General features: G+C 49.5%; 1 protein-coding gene across 1 annotated transcript; it reads right to left on the minus strand.

The window, feature by feature from the left end:
- Window positions 1–1,065: 1,065 nt before the first annotated feature.
- Window positions 1,066–23,893, minus strand: LOC126334621 (collagen alpha-1(I) chain-like). Its single transcript, XM_049997049.1, has 6 exons — window positions 23,712–23,893; window positions 5,052–5,587; window positions 4,764–5,009; window positions 2,812–4,722; window positions 1,464–2,764; window positions 1,066–1,416 (listed from the first exon to the last, which is right to left on the minus strand). The coding sequence occupies exons 1-6, from the start codon at window positions 23,891–23,893 to the stop codon at window positions 1,066–1,068; spliced, it is 4,527 nt and encodes a 1,508-aa protein (XP_049853006.1).
- Window positions 23,894–23,991: the final 98 nt, after the last annotated feature.

Raw genomic sequence — 23,991 nt, forward strand, 5'->3', positions numbered from 1 at the left:
TTCTTGTTTCATCCGACGAAACCGGTTCCTGTGCGAACTGTCCAAAAATTGCAAAAAAGGGATTTGTTGTTGTCTCAATACCAGAATGAGATTGTGTATCGTGCAACGGCTCAACATGCTAATGCCGACGCAATTTCACGTCTTCCGACCGCCCCTGATAGAGTCTTTTATGCATCTGCTGCATCTTGTCACATCGATGCTCAGTATTTTGAATTGCTTCAATCTTTTCCGCTGAACTATAGAATAATTGCACATGTCACGGAAGCTGATTTAGATTTGAACATTTTGCTAACATACATTCGCACATCATGGCCTCGTTCCCTGTATATCATCAAGGTCTCTGTAGTCCGCCGATACTTTGCATGCCGGCACAGCCTCGCTGTACAGAAAGGAGTGTTTATTGTTCGAGATTGCAGTTGACAGTCACGTGTGTTGATCCCTAATGTTTTGGAAAAAGAAGCGTTGCAGATACTTCACCAAGGACACTGGGGGATTATTTGTGCGAAAGAGTTAGCACGTCGACACTGTACTTGGCTGGATATGGACACCCAAGTACAACAGATGATACCACAGTGTCAGGCATATGCGGAAAATCAGTTCGCTCCGCCACAAAAATTCTCTACTTGGCCTAAGTCGCAATCACCATGGCAACGTGTGCAAGTCGACTTTTCGGGACATATTTGGAACACCCGGTGGTTGATTGTGGTTGACTCGTATAGCAAGTTCCCTTTTGCTGCGCCAGTGAACTCGATAACGTCACGTAGCACAATTCAGCTGTTTACCTCTATTTTTTGCCTCAAAGTTTTACCTGAAATCATAATGCAAGACTATGGCCCATAGTTCAGGTCAAATTCTGTGAACGCAACTGCATACAGCATCAAACTAGTGCACCGTTGCATGCACAGTCAAACGGCGAAGCGGAACGTTTTCTCAGAACCTTGAAGCACCAAATGTTCACACTTCGCTCTGCGCAAACCAGAGATCAAGCATTGCAACTGTTTCTCACCTCCTATCGTTCGCATCCAACAGATGGACCACTGCCGGCGGAACTGCTCCGCGGCCGACTCAATCTGCCCCGCCCTCCTCATCATCCGGCGGCGAAGGAAGGCCGCCTCCATCTGCCCCGCCCTCCTCATCATCTGGCGGTGAAGGAAGGCCGCCTCCATCTGCCCCGCCCTCCTCATCATCCGGCGGTGAAGGAAGGCCGCCTCCATCTGCCCCGCCCTCCTCATCATCCGGCGGCGAAGGAAGGCCGCCTCCATCTGCCCCGCCCTCCTCATCATCCGGCGGTGAAGGAAGGCCGCCTCCATCTGCCCCGCCCTCCTCATCATCCGGCGGCGAAGGAAGGACGCCTCCATCTGCCCCGCCCTCCTCATCATCCAGCGCCGAAGGAAGGCCGCCTCCATCTGCCCCACCCTCCTCATCATCCGGCGCCGAAGGAAGGCCGCCTCCATCTGCCCCACCCTCCTCATCATCCGGCGATGAAGGAAGGCCGCCTCCACCTTTCCCCTGCCCTCCTCATCATCCGGCGGCGAAGGAAGGCCGCCTCCATCTGCCCCGCCATCCTCATCATCCGGCGCCGAAGGAAGGCCGCCTCCATCTGCCCCGCCCTCCTCATCATCCGGCGCCGAAGGAAGGCCGCCTCCATCTGCCCCGCCCTCCTCATCATCCGGCGCCGAAGGAAGGCCGCCTCCATCTGCCCCGCCCTCCTCATCATCCGGCGCCGAAGGAAGGCCGCCTCCATCTGCCCCGCCCTCCTCATCATCCGGCGCCGAAGGAAGGCCGCCTCCATCTGCCCCGCCCTCCTCATCATCCGGCGGTGAAGGAAGGCTGCCTCCATCTGCCCCGCCCTCCTCATCATCCGGTGGTGAAGGAAGGCCGCCTCCATCTGTCCCGCCCTCCTCATCATCCGGCGCCGAAGGAAGGCCGCCTCCATCTGCCCCGCCCTCCTCATCATTTGGCGGCGAAGGAAGGCCGCCTGCATCTGCCCCGCCCTCCTCATCATCCGGTGCCGAAGGAAGGCCGCCTCCATCTGCCCCGCCCTCCTCATCATCCGGCGCCGAAGGAAGGCCGCCTCCATCTGCCCCGCCTTCCTCATCATCCAGCGCCGAAGGAAGGCCGCCTCCATCTGCCCCTCCCTCCTCATCATCCGGCGGCGAAGGAAGGCCGCCTCCATCTGCCCCGCCCTCCTCATCATCCGGCGGTGAAGGAAGGCCGCCTCCATCTGCCCCGCCCTCCTCATCATCCGGCGCCGAAGGAAGGCCGCCTCCATCTGCCCCGCCCTCCTCATCATCCGGCGCCGAAGGAAGGCCGCCTCCATCTGCCCCGCCCTCCTCATCACCCGGCGGCGAAGGAAGGCCGCCTCCATCTGCCCCGCCCTCCTCATCATCTGGCGGTGAAGGAAGGCCGCCTCCATCTGCCCCGCCCTCCTCATCATCCGGCAGTGAAGGAAGGCCGCCTCCATCTGCCCCGCCCTCCTCATCATCCGGCGGCGAAGGAAGGCCGCCTCCATCTGCCCCGCCCTCCTCATCATCCGGCGGTGAAGGAAGGCCGACTCCATCTGCCCCGCCCTCCTCATCATCCGGCGGCGAAGGAAGGACGCCTCCATCTGCCCCGCCCTCCTCATCATCCAGCGCCGAAGGAAGGCCGCCTCCATCTGCCCCACCCTCCTCATCATCCGGCGCCGAAGGAAGGCCGCCTCCATCTGCCCCACCCTCCTCATCATCCGGCGGTGAAGGAAGGCCGCCTCCACCTTTCCCCTGCCCTCCTCATCATCCGGCGGCGAAGGAAGGCCGCCTCCATCTGCCCCGCCATCCTCATCATCCGGCGCCGAAGGAAGGCCGCCTCCATCTGCCCCGCCCTCCTCATCATCCGGCGCCGAAGGAAGGCCGCCTCCATCTGCCCCGCCCTCCTCATCATCCGGCGCCGAAGGAAGGCCGCCTCCATCTGCCCCGCCCTCCTCATCATCCGGCGCCGAAGGAAGGCCGCCTCCATCTGCCCCGCCCTCCTCATCATCCGGCGCCGAAGGAAGGCCGCCTCCATCTGCCCCGCCCTCCTCATCATCCGGCGGTGAAGGAAGGCTGCCTCCATCTGCCCCGCCCTCCTCATCATCCGGTGGTGAAGGAAGGCCGCCTCCATCTGTCCCGCCCTCCTCATCATCCGGCGCCGAAGGAAGGCCGCCTCCATCTGCCCCGCCCTCCTCATCATTTGGCGGCGAAGGAAGGCCGCCTCCATCTGCCCCGCCCTCCTCATCATCCGGTGCCGAAGGAAGGCCGCCTCCATCTGCCCCGCCCTCCTCATCATCCGGCGCCGAAGGAAGGCCGCCTCCATCTGTCCCGCCCTCCTCATCATCCGGCGCCGAAGGAAGGCCGCCTCCATCTGCCCCGCCCTCCTCATCATCCGGCGGCGAAGGAAGGCCGCCTCCATCTGCCCCGCCCTCCTCATCATCCGGCGGTGAAGGAAGGCCGCCTCCATCTGCCCCGCCCTCCTCATCAGCCGGCGGCGAAGGAAGGCCGCCTCCATCTGCCCCGCCCTCCTCATCATCCGGCGGCGAAAGAAGGCCGCCTCCATCTGCCCCGCCCTCCTCATCATCCGGCGGCGAAGGAAGGCCGCCTCCATCTGCCCCGCCCTCCTCATCATCCGCCGGTGAAGGAAGGCCGCCTCCATCTGCCCCGCCCTCCTCATCATCCGGCGGCGAAGGAAGGCCGCCTCCATCTGCCCCGCCCTCCTCATCATCCGGCGCCGAAGGAAGGCCGCCTCCATCTGCCCCGCCCTCCTCATCATCCGGCGCCGAAGGAAGGCCGCCTCCATCTGCCCCGCCCTCATCATCATCCGGCGCCGAAGGAAGGCCGCCTCCATCTGCCCCGCCCTCCTCATCATCCGGCGGTGAAGGAAGGCCGCCTCCATCTGCCCCGCCCTCCTCATCATCCGGCGCTGAAGGAAGAACACCTCCATCTGCCCCGCCCTCCTCATCATCCGGCGCCGAAGGAAGGCCGCCTCCATCTGCCCCGCCCTCCTCATCATCTGGCGCCGAAGGAAGGCCGCCTCCATCTGCCCCGCCCTCCTCATCATCCGGCGCCGAAGGAAGGCCGCCTCCATCTGCCCCGCCCTCCTCATCATCCGGCGGCGAAGGAAGGCCGCTTCCATCTGCCCCGCCCTCCTCATCATCCGGCGCAGAAGGAAGGCCGCCTCCATCTGCCCCGCCCTCCTCATCATCCGGCGGTGAAGGAAGGCCGCCTCCATCTGCCCCGCCCTCCTCATCATCTGGCGCCGAAGGAAGGCCGCTTCCATCTGCCCCGCCCTCCTCATCATCCGGCGGTGAAGGAAGGCCGCCTCCATCTGCCCCGCCCTCCTCATCATCCGGTGGTGAAGGAAGGCCGCCTCCATCTGCCCCGCCCTCCTCATCATCCGGCGGCGAAGGAAGGCCGCCTCCATCTGCCCCGCCCTCCTCATCATCCGGCGGCGAAGGAAGGCCGCCTCCATCTGCCCCGCCCTCCTCATCAACCGGCGGCGAAGGAAGGCTGCCTCCATCTGCCCCGCCCTCCTCATCATCGGGCGGCGAAGGAAGGCCGCCTCCATCTGCCCCGCCCTCCTCATCATCCCTCGGTGAAGGAAGGCCGCCTCCATCTGCCCCGCCCTCCTCATCATCCGGCGCCGAAGGAAGGCCGCCTCCATCTGCCTCGCCCTCCTCATCATCCGGCGCAGAAGGAAGGCCGCCTCCATCTGCCCCCTCTCCTCATTATCCGGCGCCGAAGGAAGGCCGCCTCCATCTGCCCCTCTCTCCTCATCATCCGGCGGTGAAGGAAGGCCGCCTCCATCTGCCCCGCCCTCCTCATCATCCGGCGGCGAAGGAAGGCCGCCTCCATCTGCCCCGCCCTCCTCATCATCCGGCGCCGAAGGAAGGCCGCCTCCATCTGCCCCGCCCTCCTCATCATCCGGCGGCGAAGGAAGGCCGCCTCCATCTGCCCCGCCCTCCTCATCATCCGGCGGCGAAGGAAGGTCGCCTCCATCTGCCCCACCCTCCTCATCATCCGGCGCCTAAGGAAGGCCGCCTCCATCTGCCCCGCCCTCCTCATCATCAGGCGGCGAAGGAAGGCCGCCTGCATCTGCCCCGCCCTCCTCATCATCCGGCGGCGAAGGAAGGCCGCCTCCATCTGCCCCGCCCTCCTCATCATCCGGCGCCGAAGGAAGGCCGCCTCCATCTGCCCCGCCCTCCTCATCATCCGGCGGCGAAGGAAGGCCGCCTCCATCTGCCCCGCCCTCCTCATCATCCGGCGCCGAAGGAAGGCCGCCTCCATCTGCCCCGCCCTCCTCATCATCCGGCGCCGAAGGAAGGCCGCCTCCATCTGCCCCGGCCTCCTCATCATCCGGCGCCGAAGGAAGGCCGCCTCCATCTGTCCCGTCCTCCTCATCATCCGGCGGCGAAGGAAGGCCGCCTCCATCTGCCCCGCCCTCCTCATCATCCGGCGGCGAAGGAAGGCCGCCTCCATCTGCCCCGCCCTCCTCATCATCCGGCGCCGAAGGAAGGCCGCCTCCATCTGCCCCGCCCTCCCCATCATCCGGCGGTGAAGGAAGGCCGCCAGCATCGCTCCGCCCCTCCGTGATACTGTGTCTTTCACGGATTTTAGCGGCAGCAGACGGTAGGCGCGGGGCGAGATCATCCTTCGACTTGACGCCTGCATGTATCTCATTACAGGTCCAGACGGGCTGCAGCGTCGACATCACAATCAGCTTCACCACTGTTATGTGCACGGTGACCCTCTGTGTCTCTTTCCCCAGATTCCCGGACCCAGAGAACAGTGCGGCCATCGCAGCCGCCAGAGGATGTCATCAACACACTGCGGGACGACCCCATGCAGACGGAGACTGAACTTCCTCCGCCTCCTCTCGTCCTACCGATGGAGCTGGACCCGCTCACACCGTAGTCGCCGTCGCCTTCCACATTTGGTTGGCCTCCTGAGGTGTACGGGCAACCGCCTGGTCTTTTTTCTGGGGGACGTTTCCGCGAGAGCGAAGGCCGGGCGGCGCGGTATGACCGGAAGCTCGACGTCGTCCACCCTCTGGCCTCCCCCGCTGTTGTCGCGCTCCCTAAATGACGACGGTTCGTCTCTTTGGGGGGGGGGGGGGGAGGAGGAATGTTCAGGCGTAGCATCAAGGCCTTTACGATACAGTAGACAAGGCTGTGAGAAGACGTCAGCCAGCAGTACCCTGGCTACGACAACAGGAGCTGCACCGACACGAAGAGAATATAAGCGCCGCTCCATCCAGCCTCGGCTGCACTAGGAGATCCGCACTAGAGTACGAGCCGTCATACTAACTCTTTAGTCATGACTTATGTTTTGCTTGCGCGTCGCCAGTTGCTTGCGACATATCATTTGTAACACTTTTGATACTAAATGCAACTGGGTTTTCTCTTTTCATGCTAGTCAATTGTCAGGATGAGAATACAAAAATTACTTTTTCTCTCTTAACAACATGTGGGCAGGAAGGGTTCTTCCTTGGCTCGGGTATGAGGTAGAATTAAACATTATTTTTACATAAGATAACTTTTATTGAAAATCTGTGCTACTGTTTCCGTACTCGATGTTCTGGCTCGGAGAGCGGCAGCTGTGCCGTTTGCGAAGCCTTCTGCTGCGGCAGCGGCGGCGTCTGATTACGCCTGGCGGTGTGTATGTCGTGTCGCCGTCTCGCCCAGTTGACTGGAGACGCGCAACGTGCTGTGGCCCGTTTAATTATTGAGAGCGAAGTCGTGCATCGGACGGTGATACCTTGGATGTGGCGTCCCAGTGTTTCTCTTCTCTAAGCGGCCGCGCGTGTTGTGCGTCGGCCAGCGGAGCGGCGCGGCGGAGGAAGGCCAGTGTCCCGGACTCGAACAACGGACTCCAGCTTGCCAGTCATCGGCTGTCCGATCTTCATCCCAGCTCACAGGTGACTGCTGATGTGAGGCCGTCTACTTCCCGTCCTCACGAGTCACCCGGGTAATTAAAAATCCAAATATCTTTTAACTTCTGTCTTCTGGCGTCGAGGCTGCTACTTGCTATTCCATTACAGCGGCGGACTTGGTGCGTCTGTGTATGATGTAGTCTCTTCTTGCATGACGGTCTTCAGTACCGAAACTGACTGAAAACTACTGCTACTCTTCTCTTCTTCTTGTCGGGCCCACTGCGTCTCGCGTATTTATTCACTTCAGTTCACTGGAGGTGAACGACTTCACGGTCATTGCCTCGTCTGTCACGTTGAAAAGCTTCTCGAAGAATCTTCTTAACGTCGATCAATGGCTCTTGGAATGTAGGCGAGGGCCTTTGCTCATACAGGGTGTTTCAAAAATGACCGGTATATTTGAAACGACAATAAAAACTAAACGAGCAGCGATAGAAATACACAGTTTGTTGCAATATGCTTGGGACAACAGTACATTTTCAGGCGGACAAACTTTCGAAATTACAGTAGTTACAATTTTCAACAACAGATGGCGCTGCAAGTGTTGTGGAAGATATAGAAGACAACGCAGTCTGTGGGTGCGCCATTCTGTACGTCGTCTTTCTGCTGTAAGCGTGTGCTGTTCACAACGTGCAAGTTTGCTGTGGACATGGTTTATTCCTTAGAACAGAGGATTTTTCTGGTGTTGGAATTCCACCGCCTAGAACACCGTGTTGTTGCAACAAGACGAAGTTTTCAACGGAGGTTTAATGTAACCAAAGGACCGAGAAGCGATACAATAAAGGATCTGTTTGAAAAATTTCAACGGACTGGGAACGTGACGGATGAACGTGCTGGAAAGGTAGGGCGACCGCGTACGGCAACCACACAGGGCAACGCGCAGCTAGTGCAGCAGGTGATCCAACAGCGGCCTCGGGTTTCCGTTCGCCGTGTTGCAGCTGCGGTCCAAATGACCCAACGTCCACGTATCGTCTCATGCGCCAGAGTTTACACCTCTATCCATACAAAATTCAAACGCAGCAACCCCTCAGCGCCTCTATCATTGCTGCAGGAGAGACATTCGCTATCGATATAGTGCACAGGATTGATGACGGCGATATGCATGTGGGCAGCATTTGGTTTACTGACGAAGCTTATTTTTACCTGGACGGCTTCGTCAATAAACAGAACTGGCACATATGGGGAACCGAAAAGCCCCATGTTGCAGTCCCGTCGTCCCTGCATCCTCAAAAAGTACTGGTCTGGGCCGCCATTTCTTCCAAAGGAATCATTGGCCCATTTTTCAGATCCGAAACGATTACTGCATCACGCTATCTGGACATTCTTCGTGAATCTGTGGCGGTACAAACTGCCTTAGACGACACTGCGAACACCTCGTGGTTTATGCAAGATGGTGCCCGGCCACACCACACGGCCGACGTCTTTTTTTTCCTGAAAGAATATTTCGATGATCGTGTGATTGCTTTGGGCTATCCGAAACATACAGGAGGCGGCGTGGATTGGCCTCCCTATTCGCCAGACATGAACCACTGTGACTTCTTTCTGTGAGGACACTTGAAAGACCAGGTGTACCGCCAGAATCCAGAAACAATTGAACAGCCGAAGCAGTACATCTCATCTGCCTGTGAAGCCATTCCGCCAGACACGTTGTCAAAGGTTTCGGGTAATTTCATTCAGAGACTACGCCATATTATTGCTACGCATGGTGGATATGTGGGAAATATCGTAGTATAGAGTTTCCCAGACCGCAGCGCCATGTGTTGTTGACAATTGTAACTACTGTATTTTCGAAAGTTTGTCTGCCTGACAATGTACTGTTGTCCCAAGCATATTGCAACAAACGGTGTATTTCTATCGCTGCTCGTTTAGTTTTTATTGCCGTTTCAAATATACCGGTCATTTTTGAAACACCCTGTATGTGACAACTGAGAAACACATGAGCCAGTCGGGCGATGTCCTGACGGCTGAATCGACAGCTTCTCCTGCCGACCTGCAAGCGCCGGATGTTCCCACTGCTGCTTTGTCCGTTGTTTGCCAGTGTGTAATTCTTCTAAACTAAACTAAGTTTTTCATTTATTTTCTAATTTCTCTAATTTATTTACTTATCTTAAGTACCACTCAACACATATTACGTCCGCTAATCTAAGTATTGTCAGTTCACTTTACAGTAAAAACTCCATTAATATCCTATGAAATCTTCATGGGTTGTCAGCCGAGTGGCATCGTCTTATAGTCACAACGTTTCAATGGATTGCGTATCCATCATCTTCAGGCGAAGATAATGGATGCGCAATCTTCGCCTGAAGATGATGGATACACAGTCCATTGAAACGTTGAGGCTAGAAGACGACGCCACTCGGCTGATAACCCGTAAAGCCTTCATAGCTGAAATACACCAAGATACCTGCAATCCATTAATATGATTTGCTTCAATTGTTGTCTAGCTAGCTGAGAAAACAGCTTCCTAGGCCCACTGCGTTAGACGAGTGGGCAGCATCCCAGAGTCTGGACGGGCAGTTTTGGCATTTGTATGGATGGAACGGTTTGTGCTGTGAATAGCACCAAGGGCATGACTGAATTCTGTTCACTCATGCAGCCACCTGTTTAGGGGACTGTTCACGCGGCTTGGCGTGCGGCCGGCTGTTATTTATTGTAAGTATACTGTAGTGATGTACCTATATTTACTATGTTGAACACTGATGACGTAAGTTTCATGTTAGACCAGGACTCTAACTTGACTCTGTTGCTTTCAGTGACACTACTGTTTCAAGGACGTACTTCACCATTCAGTCTAAAGCTTCTACCAACGATTGATTATTTTTGTCTTGTTCAGTCTTAACAGGGGTTATCCTTAAAATAGTTTACTCTGTTGAATTGAAAAATTTATTCAGTCTTTGAAGTTTGCTCGTGTAGCTTACTTGAAAATAGCATGTCATGTGACAGGCAGAGTCCCATTCTGACTTAAAATTTACGTGCAAGTAAGAAAAAGAAAACATACAGAACATCAGTAATGGGCTGAGAAGAAGCAGATTGAGAGATGTCCACTTACTTACTATGAGACAACTCACGAGAAACAATGGAGATTTATTTCTGGTTCGGTGCAGATGCCTGGAGTAAAGTAACTGGTCTATTTACTGCAACTGACAGTAAAGAAATGTAAACACAAGGATAATGTACACTAGCTCTGCTAATTTACATTTTCCATAGGCGAGTAAAATTTGTATCTTCTCTTTGCTGGTGCTCTTTGTACTCCCACAAACCTTCAGAATGGTACACTGTGATATGTTTTTGAACAAGTGTTGAGCAGAGCACCTTGATTACTGAATAAAAACTGCAGTATGTTACTTAAAAATGATGTATTGTTGCACATATCTACTAATGAATAAAGTTACAAGAATGCGAACTGTTCTGGCTGATGTTCTGATGTCCGTCAGGTAATTAAACAACATTTGCTTGGTACCTTCTTTATTGCGCATCTTGGCAAAAAGTTGGTTACGGTGGTCTTGATATATGGGACATCCGATGTATTTACATGATGATTACTGTTGCAGATGAACTCTGTTGGCGTCCTTGTATCACCTGTTCTCATAATGTGACAACACTCCATTTGTTTAAATGAGCATATCTGTTTCATTTATCTCCATCTTTCTTCGATGTGCTGCTATTGTGCCTGAGATCACAGTGGGTCATTTAGTTAATGCATTGTTTAATAACAAATGATAGGTGCCACTTTATTGCATGATTAGAGCAACACCACAGAGACCATGGGATTACAACTAAAGTGAGGTGTAACTGGTGGTGCTCTAAGGACAATGGTTAGTTAGTGATATACCTAGTGAATGACAACTGCCTAGCTCCATAATTGTTAAAACAGGATCTGGAATTATTAGCAATATCATATTTCTTTTGTATATTCCTGCATCACATGTTGATTCCATTACAATAATACGAAATCATTATTACTGCTTATTTACTATTTACTACTGGGGAAGAGCATCGTGGATAGCAACATTACTGATGAGCCATTTGTGGCAGTTTCCTGACACAAACAAGCTCACAGTCCTTGGTGGTGCATCGATAGGTTGTAAAACATTTTCTCTGTGTGGGAAATCTGCACACCAGAGAAAAAATAGTCACACCTATGAGAGTAATTTTTGAGAACATTTCTCAAAGAGGACAGCAGTCTGCCAAAAAAGTACTTTAACAGTTAACACAAGGAGTCTGAATGGTAAAAAACATTTACTTTGTGGTGATCAGTTTTAATAAGTTTTTGACCATTTTCACAGCTTCATACCACGATGGTAGGTGGTGGCAGTGAATGAACGGGTGTCATAACTCCATGAACGTTAACTGCTGTTGATCTTTGTGGAATTATAACACCTACTACATCCACTGCCACCACCTATCATCGTGGTATGAGGATCCGAAAATGGTAAAAACCTGACCTAAACCAGTTATCACAAAGTAAATGTTTTCTACAGTCATGTTCATTTTTAAAGCACCTGAGAGATGTCATGTTAATACCATGTAATACCACATCTAACCTTGACAATACAAGGAAGTCAACAATTTTTTTCAGAAGCACCATAACCAGCTGAAGGCAATAACTAATGATCAGATCCTGCAGAGCTAAAAAACCTGCTGAGATGTTACATTTCACTCGCTGGTCCAAATATTCCCAGATGTTTTGTATGGTATTAAGATTGGGTGATTTAGCCAGCCTGTTGAAATATGATAAGGAACCAGATGATTGTCCCACTGATAAAATATCCTTGTGCCCTAAGGACACGACTTATCTTGGAAAATGGGGGTGCCCATTGCACATTCATCATGAAGCTGTAGGAGACATGGTAACACATGTTCACCAATAATGCTGAAATGAACATAATGGTTCCTGTAGAGAGCAACCTTAATGTGTGAATCCAGCTCATGATATGATAATACCCCCTGAACATCAAATAACCGCCTGGAGACTGAACTGGACCCTCCACACATTGCAGCTTAATACTAGAATGCCCAGAGGGGTCAAAATGACCCTTTTTTGTTTCTATGTGTTAGCTGTGTTTCACGGAATGATTAGGGGGACATTTCCTTTCTCTAAGTTTTGGAATGTACTTTCATTATACTGAAGAACAGCACATTTTGCAAACTAATTACTTTTTTTGCAGGTTTCGTCTATAACACTAAGAGTAGTCATACTGATCGCTTTAAAATAATACTATAACTTTGTTTATTGGTATACCTTATGTTTATTTTACTCCCAGACAAAAGCTATTTACTTTGTAATATGATAATTAACTTTGCTCATATTGTCGTGGTGTAAATGGACAATAATGAACTCAAATTACCGTTGTTTGTCTCCCCCAGCAAGAATCAACATTACAACGATGAAAGTGAAATGAAGATTGGAACGTATTGGAAACATTACTTACGTGAAGATAAGAAACTTTACAATTTACAAAGAGTTCTGCAGGATGAATAGAAATAGATTATGAGAAATTATAAGATTTCTGAGGTTCTACCAGACGTATATACAGTCTTTACGTTCCCAAGTATAAATTTTCATTGGTTTGGAACAAATTCACAGAAAACTGCATCGTGGATTGCAAACATGCTTTGACACACTGAGCTGACAGTGTCATGGATGGCTTGAAGTAAGATAACCACTGACAATGTCAATGGCCACCGAAAACAAATAAATCAGTTTTTTATGTAAAAAATTTAAAGTCCAATGGAATTTCCTTGGCAGTCTATCAAGGAAAGAAAGTAAAAAAATGTGCTAGTAATGAGCTCCCTTCATTCTAGTGTTACTATGAGTACAAATAATTAAAAAAACTACAGAAACTTTACGTTACCACTACAAGAGAATGTTTGGGGTTGACATAGTAGACAAAATGACCAAGCAGTGTTCAATCAGGACCTCCTAAAGAAGATGACCTGTACACCACTTCTACAATATTCTTGACCTAGAAGATGCATGGGAAGATGCATTGTGAATGGAGCCTCAAGGATACTGGGCGACCTTCTTGAGTAATTAGCCTTGCGCTGTGTGGGATTTCTGTGGTATGAACCGTCTACATCCCCAGCTCTCGTGGGATCAAAATAGACACAAAAGAAAACAGCAGTATTGAGGGGCAAGTTGAGACCTCACACACCTCACACACCCAAAAATCGGGGGTGGAAAACGTCCCCTCAGTTGAGCAGGGGGGCAGACCTGTTCAAGAAGTGGGTATGGTTACTAAAAAGTTGGACCATATTAAGAGCAAGGACTTGTCTGGGGCTCAGAGGAGGAAACTTCTTATAGAACAAAAGATAAAGGAAGGAAAAGAGTGGTTTCCTAAACAAAAGTAGAGAGAACTAAAGGGGTTTGAGCCCAAAATCTCCAAGAAAAGGCTGTCCAAGAGCGAAGGAGGTGTACAGACCCCTTCTACATTGGGGCAGGCAGTGAGAGAACAAGGAAGGAATCTAAGACTCGCCTTCTCAGGATAAGCGTAGCCAGAAAACGCTGCGGCGAAAAGTAGGGAAACAGGCCTACAGTACTGCAGCCTCGGTTATCTTGCAGTTATCCAGCAAGGGCATCCATCAGTCAAGATCTCCTCACAGCAGGAGGAGCTCGTGCAGATGGCTCTCTCTGGGAAGATTGTAGGACGACGCTGATCCAGAACCCAAATTCAGGAGAGTCTATCTGGATCAAGGTACTCTTATCTTTGTCTGCGAGGGGTTGGACACAGTGGACTGGCTTAAGGAAAAGTTGGCCCTACTATCACTGTGCGAGGATACAAAGCTGCTCGTAAAGATATCAGCTGACCTCTTCAAGACCGCAAAGATACTAATATGGATGCAAAAACTCCTTAAGGATACCTCTCCAGAGACTCTGATTGAGAAAATAGGGTCTCAAAATCCGAAAGTCTCGACAGAGGATTGGAAGGTAATCAATCGGAAGGTTGCACCAACGGCCAAACCGTTGTAGTGATAGCCAGAGTGAAGTCCCTGAAGGCAATGCGGGAACTGGACCTGAGACTTTTCTTGAGGATCTCAAAGGTTGCTGCCAGGATAATCAGAGACATCAGAAGCGACAATGACTTCAAGATGGAGACAGAATGTGCTGCAACACCGTAAAGGGGCCACTGCTGCCCTGAGTCGTCTTCTGGAAAGGCAAGAGGTGGATGTGGTTCTGTTTCAGGAATCCTATTTATATAAAGGGGGTGTACTGGGCCTCAATGGCACTGGAGGTAAGATGGTTTCTGCTAGAAATACAAGAAACTCCAGAACGTGCATTTAAGTAAAAAATGGAATCCTCTTCATGGCGATGTTCTAGGGAGTTAGTGACCATCAGGATGCAGCAATGTGAGGAACGTATCACAAGGGAGTTTGTAATGGTCTCGGAATACCTTCCTTACGAGCACAGTGCTCCTCCTTCTCAGGAGGTGAGGAGACTGGCATAAGCCTGTGCACAACAGGGCGACCAACTATTGGTTGGATGCGACAACTTAGTGTGGGACAGCAGCCACACCAACAGTAGAGCACCTTCTAGAATTTCTTCTAGCTAATAGCTTAGAGATACTCCATAGGGGCAGGGAACTTATGTTTAGGAATATAAGAAGGGAAAAGGTAATTGACATAACCTTTGGTTTCACTTTGATGGGTAGTTATGTCAAACTATGGCATGTGGCTTTAGAGCCATCCTGATCAGACCATATGTATATTCAGCTCGAGGTGGAAATGGGCATTAGACAGATCACGTCCTATATGAATCTCAGGAAAACGACTGGGATGTGTATAGAAGGGACCTCGACTCAAGCTTATCGGAAGTCAGTAATTCAATAACGAATCCAGTAGAGCTCGAGGAAGTAGCAGAGGTAATTCAAGTCACCTGGCCCCAGTGGAATTTTTCCAGCGCTCCTGCAAAAGCAGAAGTGAACATAATAAGATTTGTATGCAGGTTATGTAGGGTTAGCCTAGCTGCAGGAATCATTCACAGCGTCTGGAGGAAAGTGAAGATTGTCATCATTTCAAAGCCAGGGAGAACTGATCATACCAATGCCAAGGATATGAGACCAATCAGTTTGTACTCCTTTCTTCGTAAGACATTAGAAAAACTGGTCAATGTGCTTGTTAGAGGGAGGAGGTTAACTAGGGTCTCTCTACACGTAAACCAACACGCATACCAACTAAGAAAATCGTGTGAAAATGCACTCCACTAACTTGTTGGGAGGGTGGAGAAAGCACTACACTTTCAGCAAATAGCCCTCTGCATCTTCTTGGACATCGAAGGGGCTTTTAGCAACGCGACCTTCGAATCCATAGTTAAGGCGTGGCTTGGAGACCACCATTTGCAGGTGGATTAGAGCCATGCTTAGTGGCAGAAAGGTAGAGGCCACCATTATGCAAGGAAAAATGGTAATCAAAACCACCAGAGCTGTCCCCAAGGAGGGCTTATGTCCCCTCTACTGTGGAACCTTGTGGTGAATGAACTGATAGTAGAATTAAACTCTAGACAGTACTTTTGCCAGGGATACACAGACGATCTTCTCATAGTAATACTTGGCAAATTTTCAAGTACAGTCAGAGCTGTGTCGCAAGGAGCATTGAACATTGTGCATAATTAGTGCAGGAAATAGGATCTAAGGGTCAGTCCTAAGAAGACTGTTGCAGTACCATTTACAAGGAAGCAGATCCAACACACATACTGAAATCTCAAGCTTCTCGATGAAACTCTACCAGTGAAGGGGATAGTAAAATATCCAGGGGAACCCTGGATGAGAAACTTCCCTGGACCCCTCAAGTAAGGAGCACCTGTTTCAAGGTAAAAGGTACTCTCATGAGTACCAGGAGAACGTGTGGTAAGAACTGGGGCTTAAACCGCAAGTACACTCCTGGAAATGGAAAAAAGAACACATTGACACCGGTGTGTCAGACCCACCATACTTGCTCCGGACACTGCGAGAGGGCTGTACAAGCAATGATCACACGCACGGCACAGCGGACACACCAGGAACCGCGGTGTTGGCCGTCGAATGGCGCTAGCTGCGCAGCATTTGTGCACAGCCGCCGTCAGTGTCAGCCAGTTTGCCGTGGCATACGGAGCTCCATCGCAGTCTTTAACACTGATAGCATGCCGCGACAGCGTGGACGTGAACCGTATGTGCAGTTGACGGACTTTGAGCGAGGGCGTATAGTGGGCATGCGGGAGGCCGGGTGGACGTACCGCCGAAATGCTCTACACGTGGGGCGTGAGGTCTCCACAGTACATCGATGTTGTCGCCAGTGGTCGGCGAAAGGTGCACGTGCCCGTCGACCTGGGACCGGACCGCAGCGACGCACGGATGCACGCCAAGACCGTAGGATCCTACACAGTGCCACTTCCCAGCAAATTAGGGACACTGTTGCTCCTGGGGTATCGGCGAGGACCATTCGCAACCGTCTCCATGAAGCTGGGCTACGGTCCCGCACACCGTTAGGCCGTCTTCCGCTCACGCCCCAACATCGTGCAGCCCGCCTCCAGTGGTGTCGCGACAGGCGTGAATGGAGGGACGAATGGAGACGTGTCGTCTTCAGCGATGAGAGTCTCTTCTGCCTTGGTGCCAATGATGGTCGTATGCGTGTTTGGCGCCGTGCAGGTGAGCGCCACAATCAGGACTGCATCGACCGAGGCACACAGGGCCAACACCCGGCATCATGGTGTGGGGAGCGATCTCCTACACTGGCCGTACACCTCTGGTGATCGTCGAGGGGACACTGAATAGTGCACGGTACATCCAAACCGTCATCGAACCCTTCGTTCTACCATTCCTAGACTGGCAAGGGAACTTGCTTTTCCAACAGGATAATGCACGTCCGCATGTATCCCGTGCCACCCAACGTGCTCTATAAGGTGTAAGTCAACTACCCTGGCCAGCAAGATCTCCGGATCCGTCCCCCATTGATCATGTTTGGGACTGGATGAAGCGTCGTCTCACACGGTCTGCACGTCCAGCACGAACACTGGTCCAACTGAGGCGCCAGGTGGAAATGGCATGGCAAGCCGTTCCACAGGACTACATCCAGCATCTCTACGATCGTCTCCATGGGAGAATAGCAGCCTGCATTGCTGCGAAAGGTGGATATACACTGTACTGGTGCCAACATTGTGCATGCTCTGTTGCCTGTGTCTATGTGCCTGTGGTTCTGACAGTGTGGTCATGTGATGTATCTGACCCCAGGAATGTGTCAATAAAGTTTCCCCTTCCTGGGACAATGAATTCACGGTGTTCTTATTTCAATTTCCAGGAGTGTATATGTGCTGGATTTACGCCATGGTAGTAAGACCTACGAACACTTATGGGGCTACAGTTGCTTAAGGTGGATGTCAAATAACTTCCTAACCCAACTTCTATATAGCTTTTCTTGTCAGTCTAGCAGAATGTGGGCAGGTATTACGGATAGCATCACTTAACATAGTATTCATTATCATTGGTCTTGGGTTACATCAACAAACTGTCTCAGTTGTTTACAATGAATGTCAGCAGTGATAGTTACACCTCAGCGGCTTAGAGCATTCAGTACCCATACATCCCATTTCTGAACGTTCCTCATTGCATGTAAATGTCACATGATGGTGGAATGACCAAAGTTTATCACATCTGCCATTTCTTAAGTACAGTGACCTGGATCATTGTAGATTAAAGCATTTAAACTATCTTCATCAATCCTGAAGGTCTTCCTGCATTTAGAGAGTCACTAATGTCAAAATGATCCTCCTTGTAACGGGAAAACATTTTCTTGCCAGGCTCTGTCCAAATGCATTAACCTCCTTACACAGCACAATTTTTTCTGCCTACTTCTTCACCTGTCAAACCTCTAATGCCCTCAAACAGAAGAATGTGTCAGAAATATTCAAATTTCTCCACTTAGCACACCATTTTTTAGTGTTTGGAACTCCACTCACTATCTGCAAATAACAAAATAATAATATGTAAACAAAAACAAATTGCAACAGTGAACTACAAATAAAAAGTGACAATTGATAAATAAACCCATAGCAACTGATATACCAATATGCAAAACAAAAATTCCATGAAATTATGCGCCAACGTAATGAATAAATAAAACCAAATAAATTTGCCCTGTCACATCCTATACACTTTGGGTGAGTTTACCTGCCATTGATCCACTAAATACGGTAAAAGGAAGGATTGACCAAAAATAATGGAATATAAATATAGTGCATGTACATAGTTGCTGATACATTTCATTTCTAACAGTCAGAAGAATATGTGCAAAGTATTTATTGCACTAAAATGAGCTATGAGAATAACACATGGTGTTTAGTCTATAATTTTGTGGGGGCTTCTTGTCATGCCTAGCAATCCAGTGGTAATGTGTATGCCTAGTAACCAAGAGCCTGTGAGATCAGTTCCTGGTCAGACATGGAAATTTTGCGTCTTCCTTTGATGTATCCTTCAAGTCTCAGTGATATAAACAGTTGCCAGAAGTGACATGTGGTTTAGACTCCACATTAAACTGCAGGTCCCCTACCCCTACCCTAGTTAATCAGGGATACACAAGTTGCTGAATCCAATTGAAAGACCTGCACCCAGCCACTGAACTACACAAAATTGTTGTTAGGGGCTTCTTGGAGGACTGAAAGTTGTTAACTGCAATTTTGTAATAGATTTTATTTGTGGAAATGCGCACTAAATATTCAATCAGACATCACAGCTACAAGAGCAGAGTAAAAAAGAAGTTGCCAATACTAAATGTGATGGCAGAGAGGTACAGGAGAGGGAACCTACAAAAATACTTTGATCATATTGACAAAAAAATGGTAATTTGATTCTGAAACTGTATTTGTGAAGCCCTCCAAATCTGTATATGTTTTTTTTATGAAAAACCGTGAGTGTAGTACACGAGACAAATATCTTTATTTCCATGTGAACTTGCCAGATGCTTGTGCTTTTTGCTCCAAAGTATTCAGTGAATTGGTTTGCCACTGAAAATTCTGAAGTAAAGTCAGCAGATCCTGCTAAGTGAAGGTGTTTCATGTTGATATTTTGATGACACGTATGTGATGTGCCCAAGTGGAATGAGAAAAACATAAACAGTCCTTGGGGCATTTCAACTCAATCCGTCTGAATATATAATTCGGGATGCAGCTTGAAAAAGGAGGCCAGCTACATTTCCTTGATGTGTTGATTAATAAAAGAATAGACACATTTTTGAGTCACAGGAGGGATAGGAGACCCACACACACTCTGACCTACATCTCCACACCTGAAAACGTCGCCATCTATCACAAAGAAATTCTGCACTAAAGAGCTCAAATGCTGTCATCCAAGGAGAGTCCTGCTGATAATTTGTTTTACTAAACTCCTTAGGCAAACCATCAACTCAACTTATTTTCTGTTTGACAGAAAATATCATGAAGAAATAAGAATGATAAGGGGTAGTCTGTTACAAACTGTCGTGGTGAACCTATACTCGGAACATGTTTACTGTTGTTGTCCAAGTGCATTTAATCTATTGCATAAAATGACATTATTTTTACCTTGGTTTATTTTAGTATGTTCCACTAATGAAGTGAATCATAAAATGATCGATATACCAGTACCCATTTCCACTGATAAAATTAAGCCATTGTGTATACTGTATGGCACTCCATAAATGGCCAGTATGTAGCCATACAAACGAAATAATTGCATACAAGATCTGCAAACTGTCTCATTTTAACATTGTCTCCATATAAATCATTCAAATGTTACGCAGAACAAGAAATTAATTGACTATAAAAGAATACCGACATTACAAATGACAAAAATTGAACAGTGTTAAAAATGATTGTCAACAAATTATTCTAAATGTGAGTTTTCTTGCCTCTTGTCCTTTATCATGACTACCCCTTAAGCACAGATTAATTAATTTTCCTTGAATTGTTTTTCTCTTCTGCCAGATAAAGATATCATTCCAAAAGCTAACGTTAGTGTCAACTACTGTTCACGCCTATGTTGGTACTCTACATCAAGGGTAAGTTCTCTTTATATTCAGTCCTTTAAGTTATATTTCAGGAAATCATTTCCATTGGTACTATAGGTGTAAAAGAAGGATTTGATGAAACTGATCAGACAGGATTTTACCATTTGTACAACACTCCAACAGGTAAAAGGTGTTTGGTGGCAGTTAAAAAAATGGGTAGCCCTTTGACAATTCAGTGAGGAAATACACTCCTGGAAATGGATAAAAGAACACATTGACACCGGTGTGTCAGACCCACCATACTTGCTCCGGACACTGCGAGAGGGCTGTACAAGCAATGATCACACGCACGGCACAGCAGACACACCAGGAACCGCGGTGTTGGCCGTCGAATGGCGCTAGCTGCGCAGCATTTGTGCACCGCCGCCGTCAGTGTCAGCCAGTTTGCCGTGGCATACGGAGCTCCATCGCAGTCTTTAACACTGGTAGCATGCCGCGACAGCGTGGACGTGAACCGTATGTGCAGTTGACTGACTTTGAGCGAGGGCGTATAGTGGGCATGCGGGAGGCCGGGTGGACGTACCGCCGAATTGCTCAACACGTGGGGCGTGAGGTCTCCACAGTACATCGATGTTGTCGCCAGTGGTCAGCGGAAGGTGCACGTGCCCGTCGACCTGGGACCGGACCGCAGCGACGCACGGATGCACGCCAAGACCGTAGGATCCTACACAGTGCCACTTCCCAGCAAATTAGGGACACTGTTGCTCCTGGGGTATCGGCGAGGATCATTCGCAACCGTCTCCATGAAGCTGGGCTACGGTCCCGCACACCGTTAGGCCGTCTTTCGCTCACGCCCCAACATCGTGCAGCCCGCCTCCAGTGGTGTCGCGACAGGCGTGAATGGAGGGACGAATGGAGACGTGTCGTCTTCAGTGATGAGAGTCGCTTCTGCCTTGGTGCCAATGATGGTCGTATGCGTGTTTGGCGCCGTGCAGGTGAGCGCCACAATCAGGACTGCATACGACCGAGGTACACAGGGCCAACACCCGGCATCATGGTGTGGGGAGCGATCTCCTACACTGGCCGTACACCTCTGGTGATCGTCGAGGGGACACTGAATAGTGCACGGTACATCCAAACCGTCATCGAACCCATCGTTCTACCATTCCTAGACTGGCAAAGGAACTTGCTGTTCCAACAGGACAATGCACGTCCGCATGTATCCCGTGCCACCCAACGTGCTCTATAAGGTGTAAGTCAACTACCCTGGCCAGCAAGATCTCCGGATCTGTCCCCCAGTGAGCATGTTTGGGACTGGATGAAGCGTCGTCTCACACGGTCTGCACGTCCAGCACGAACACTGGTCCAGGTGAGGCGCCAGGTGGAAATGGCATGGCAAGCCGTTCCACAGGACTACATCCAGCATCTCTACGATCGTCTCCATGGGAGAATAGCAGCCTGCATTGCTGCGAAAGGTGGATATACACTGTACTAGTGCCGACATTGTGCATGCTCTGTTGCCTGTGTCTATGTGTCTGTGGTTCTGTCAGTGTGATCATGTGATGTATCTGACCCCAGGAATGTGTCAATAAAGTTTTCCCTTCCTGGGGCAATGAATTCACGGTGTTCTTATTTCAATTTCCAGGAGTGTATATCAATTTCCGGAACTTAAAATACTTGTTACAAGGGCCAGGGACACGGCACTCAACAAAGGCATCAAAAGAAAATCAATTCATTCAGTCATGTAGGAAGACAAGTAAGTCAAGAGATCCAACTATTTAATGAAATTAAAACATAAAATATGAAATTGATACCGAAAGTAATTTACTGATACACAAGTTGATTATGGAAATATTATACAAATGGCTGAGACACTGGCTCCTTTAAATGACAGGCTGGCATCTTCTGCAGTCGCTGCTTCTCATTGCCTGGTTATTGGCGACAGAAAACAGATACTTATATGCAATTGTAAAATACATGTTGATGCGGTGTCTGCTTCATCTAAATAGTTCATGAGAATCAAGCATTACTGGAGTTTAATTAGCACAAGTCCGCCACAAAATGGTGTAGGACGTCCAGACTACGAGCAAGAAGAAGTTTTCATAATCCATCGCTACCTCTTCCTACAAAATAGTCTTTCCAGTCCCACATTATTGCCAACTTATTGCATATGTATAATTACACCAGTAGTTAAGCAGAAAGCAATGCGTTTGCATATGTGTACCAGCTCTTGTCTTTCTCAGGTCAAATCACAGTACTCACTGCTACTGACCTATGCATGGCAGTGCTACTTTCCATGTAGTATAATGCTGAGAGAATCTTAAACTTAACAAGTCGGCATATGCCTACTGGATATGATACTACAGTAGTTACAATGAGATGGTTTTCAACACTTTTCATGCATTTGCACACGATGGTAATGTTTATTCTTTCTCAGAAAAATATTTGAAGAATTACTTGCTGTGGTATTTTCAAAAATACATTCTCTCCTCTTTTCTGACTGCGTGTAACTCCACTAATTTGCACCCAGGAGTGAGTAGTTCATTACACTGTGTCTCCAAAGACTCCATTTCTTGAAATTTTTGCTATTTTATATCAGTCACGAAGAAGACAAGAGAAAAATAATAGAAATCATATCCTAGCAATATAAAAATCAGCAAGATATAGATTTATTTGCTGTGTTAATCTACATTTAACAGCTCACATTAATGAGCCGTAAACTAATAACACGAGGAGAACAGTTTTTTCTTAAGATTTTCACATGAGAGACTACTGTTGCTCTACATATGGGGCATTAGGCATCGACCATCGCCATGGGAGATGGTCACAGCAGGTGCAGACAAGATATGGAATCACAGAAACAGCCTGAGACATTAGGGATCGGCTCATGGTAGCAGACGTAATATGGAACACTGGACAATGGTATCCACAGCAAGAAGTTACTGCATTGGGAACGGATGAAATATAGAACTCCAACATCAGGGAGTTCACTTACTTGGTGTGAAATGAATGTGGAACACTGTCGCGAGAGTCAGCCACAGCTGGCTCGGACAGTGTAAGGACACCAACAGCGCTGCAAGGCTGTGGGCGTGGACCTTATGTGAAATACGATGATGTGGCCACCTGCCGCAGCAGGCGTGGACAAAATAGGGAACACTTGCAGTGGTGCGGAAGTGTGCCTCCAAAGAGGAAACTCACAATCATCTGCAGTGGACAGTAGACAGAACTCCATGCATCCCCCAGGCATAAATATGGGATCCAGTTAGTGAGGAAGCATTTTCTGGTGCTCAACTGACTGTAGGTCTCATCATACATGTTGTCTCTTGTCTCGTTCGCCTACACATCCCGACACACAGACTGACACCTCCATGAACAATCAACATGTCTGGAACAGAAAGGGAGGCAAGTGACAGCCAGTTGAGATCTTGCTCAGGTTGACCAGTAAGAACCACAACGGCAAGAAGAAAAATATGAGGGCAGAGCAGTGCTGCCACTGACAGCTACTTGACCACATCGCCAAGTACTGCAAAAATGCGGTTGCATGCTTGAAGTGTGCGTAAGCGCATGACACACGTAGCTGCATCGTGACACACAACAAAGCAGTACTGTGCACCAGTTACGTTGGCGCCCACTTGGGAAATCACTGCAGCTGCAGTTATATCAAGAACTGTAGTCATAACAACAGGAAAAAGAGGAGAAGACACTCTCACAAAGCTGCAAAAGAAGAGGTTGTGGTGCCTTGCAACATCGGGCAAGAGGTGCTATCAGTGACCCCCACCCCCCGGCAGTTTCCATGCTACCCTCCACCCACTGCGCCTCACTACGTTGCTGCTGGCTGAAGAGCAGACATGAAGAATGCTGACTTCCACAAAATGTTGAAGAATTTCACCGATGATGCAGCTGCTGGACTCACATCCTCCATAACGGAGGACAGGCCGGCCCTGATGGTAGATCTGGACAATTGCAGGTGCAACACCCGTGTGAACCACTGGCTGGCCAGCATGGCTGAATATTTCTGCAGGGGGCTTCCAATGACCTGTCAAGTCCCTGCCACGTCACGTTGCTGCACTACGCCGAGTGGAAAGAGGTCCGACACAATGT

The sequence above is a fragment of the Schistocerca gregaria genome, chromosome 2 (assembly GCF_023897955.1).
Source record: "Schistocerca gregaria isolate iqSchGreg1 chromosome 2, iqSchGreg1.2, whole genome shotgun sequence".
Lineage (NCBI taxonomy): Eukaryota > Metazoa > Arthropoda > Insecta > Orthoptera > Acrididae > Schistocerca > Schistocerca gregaria.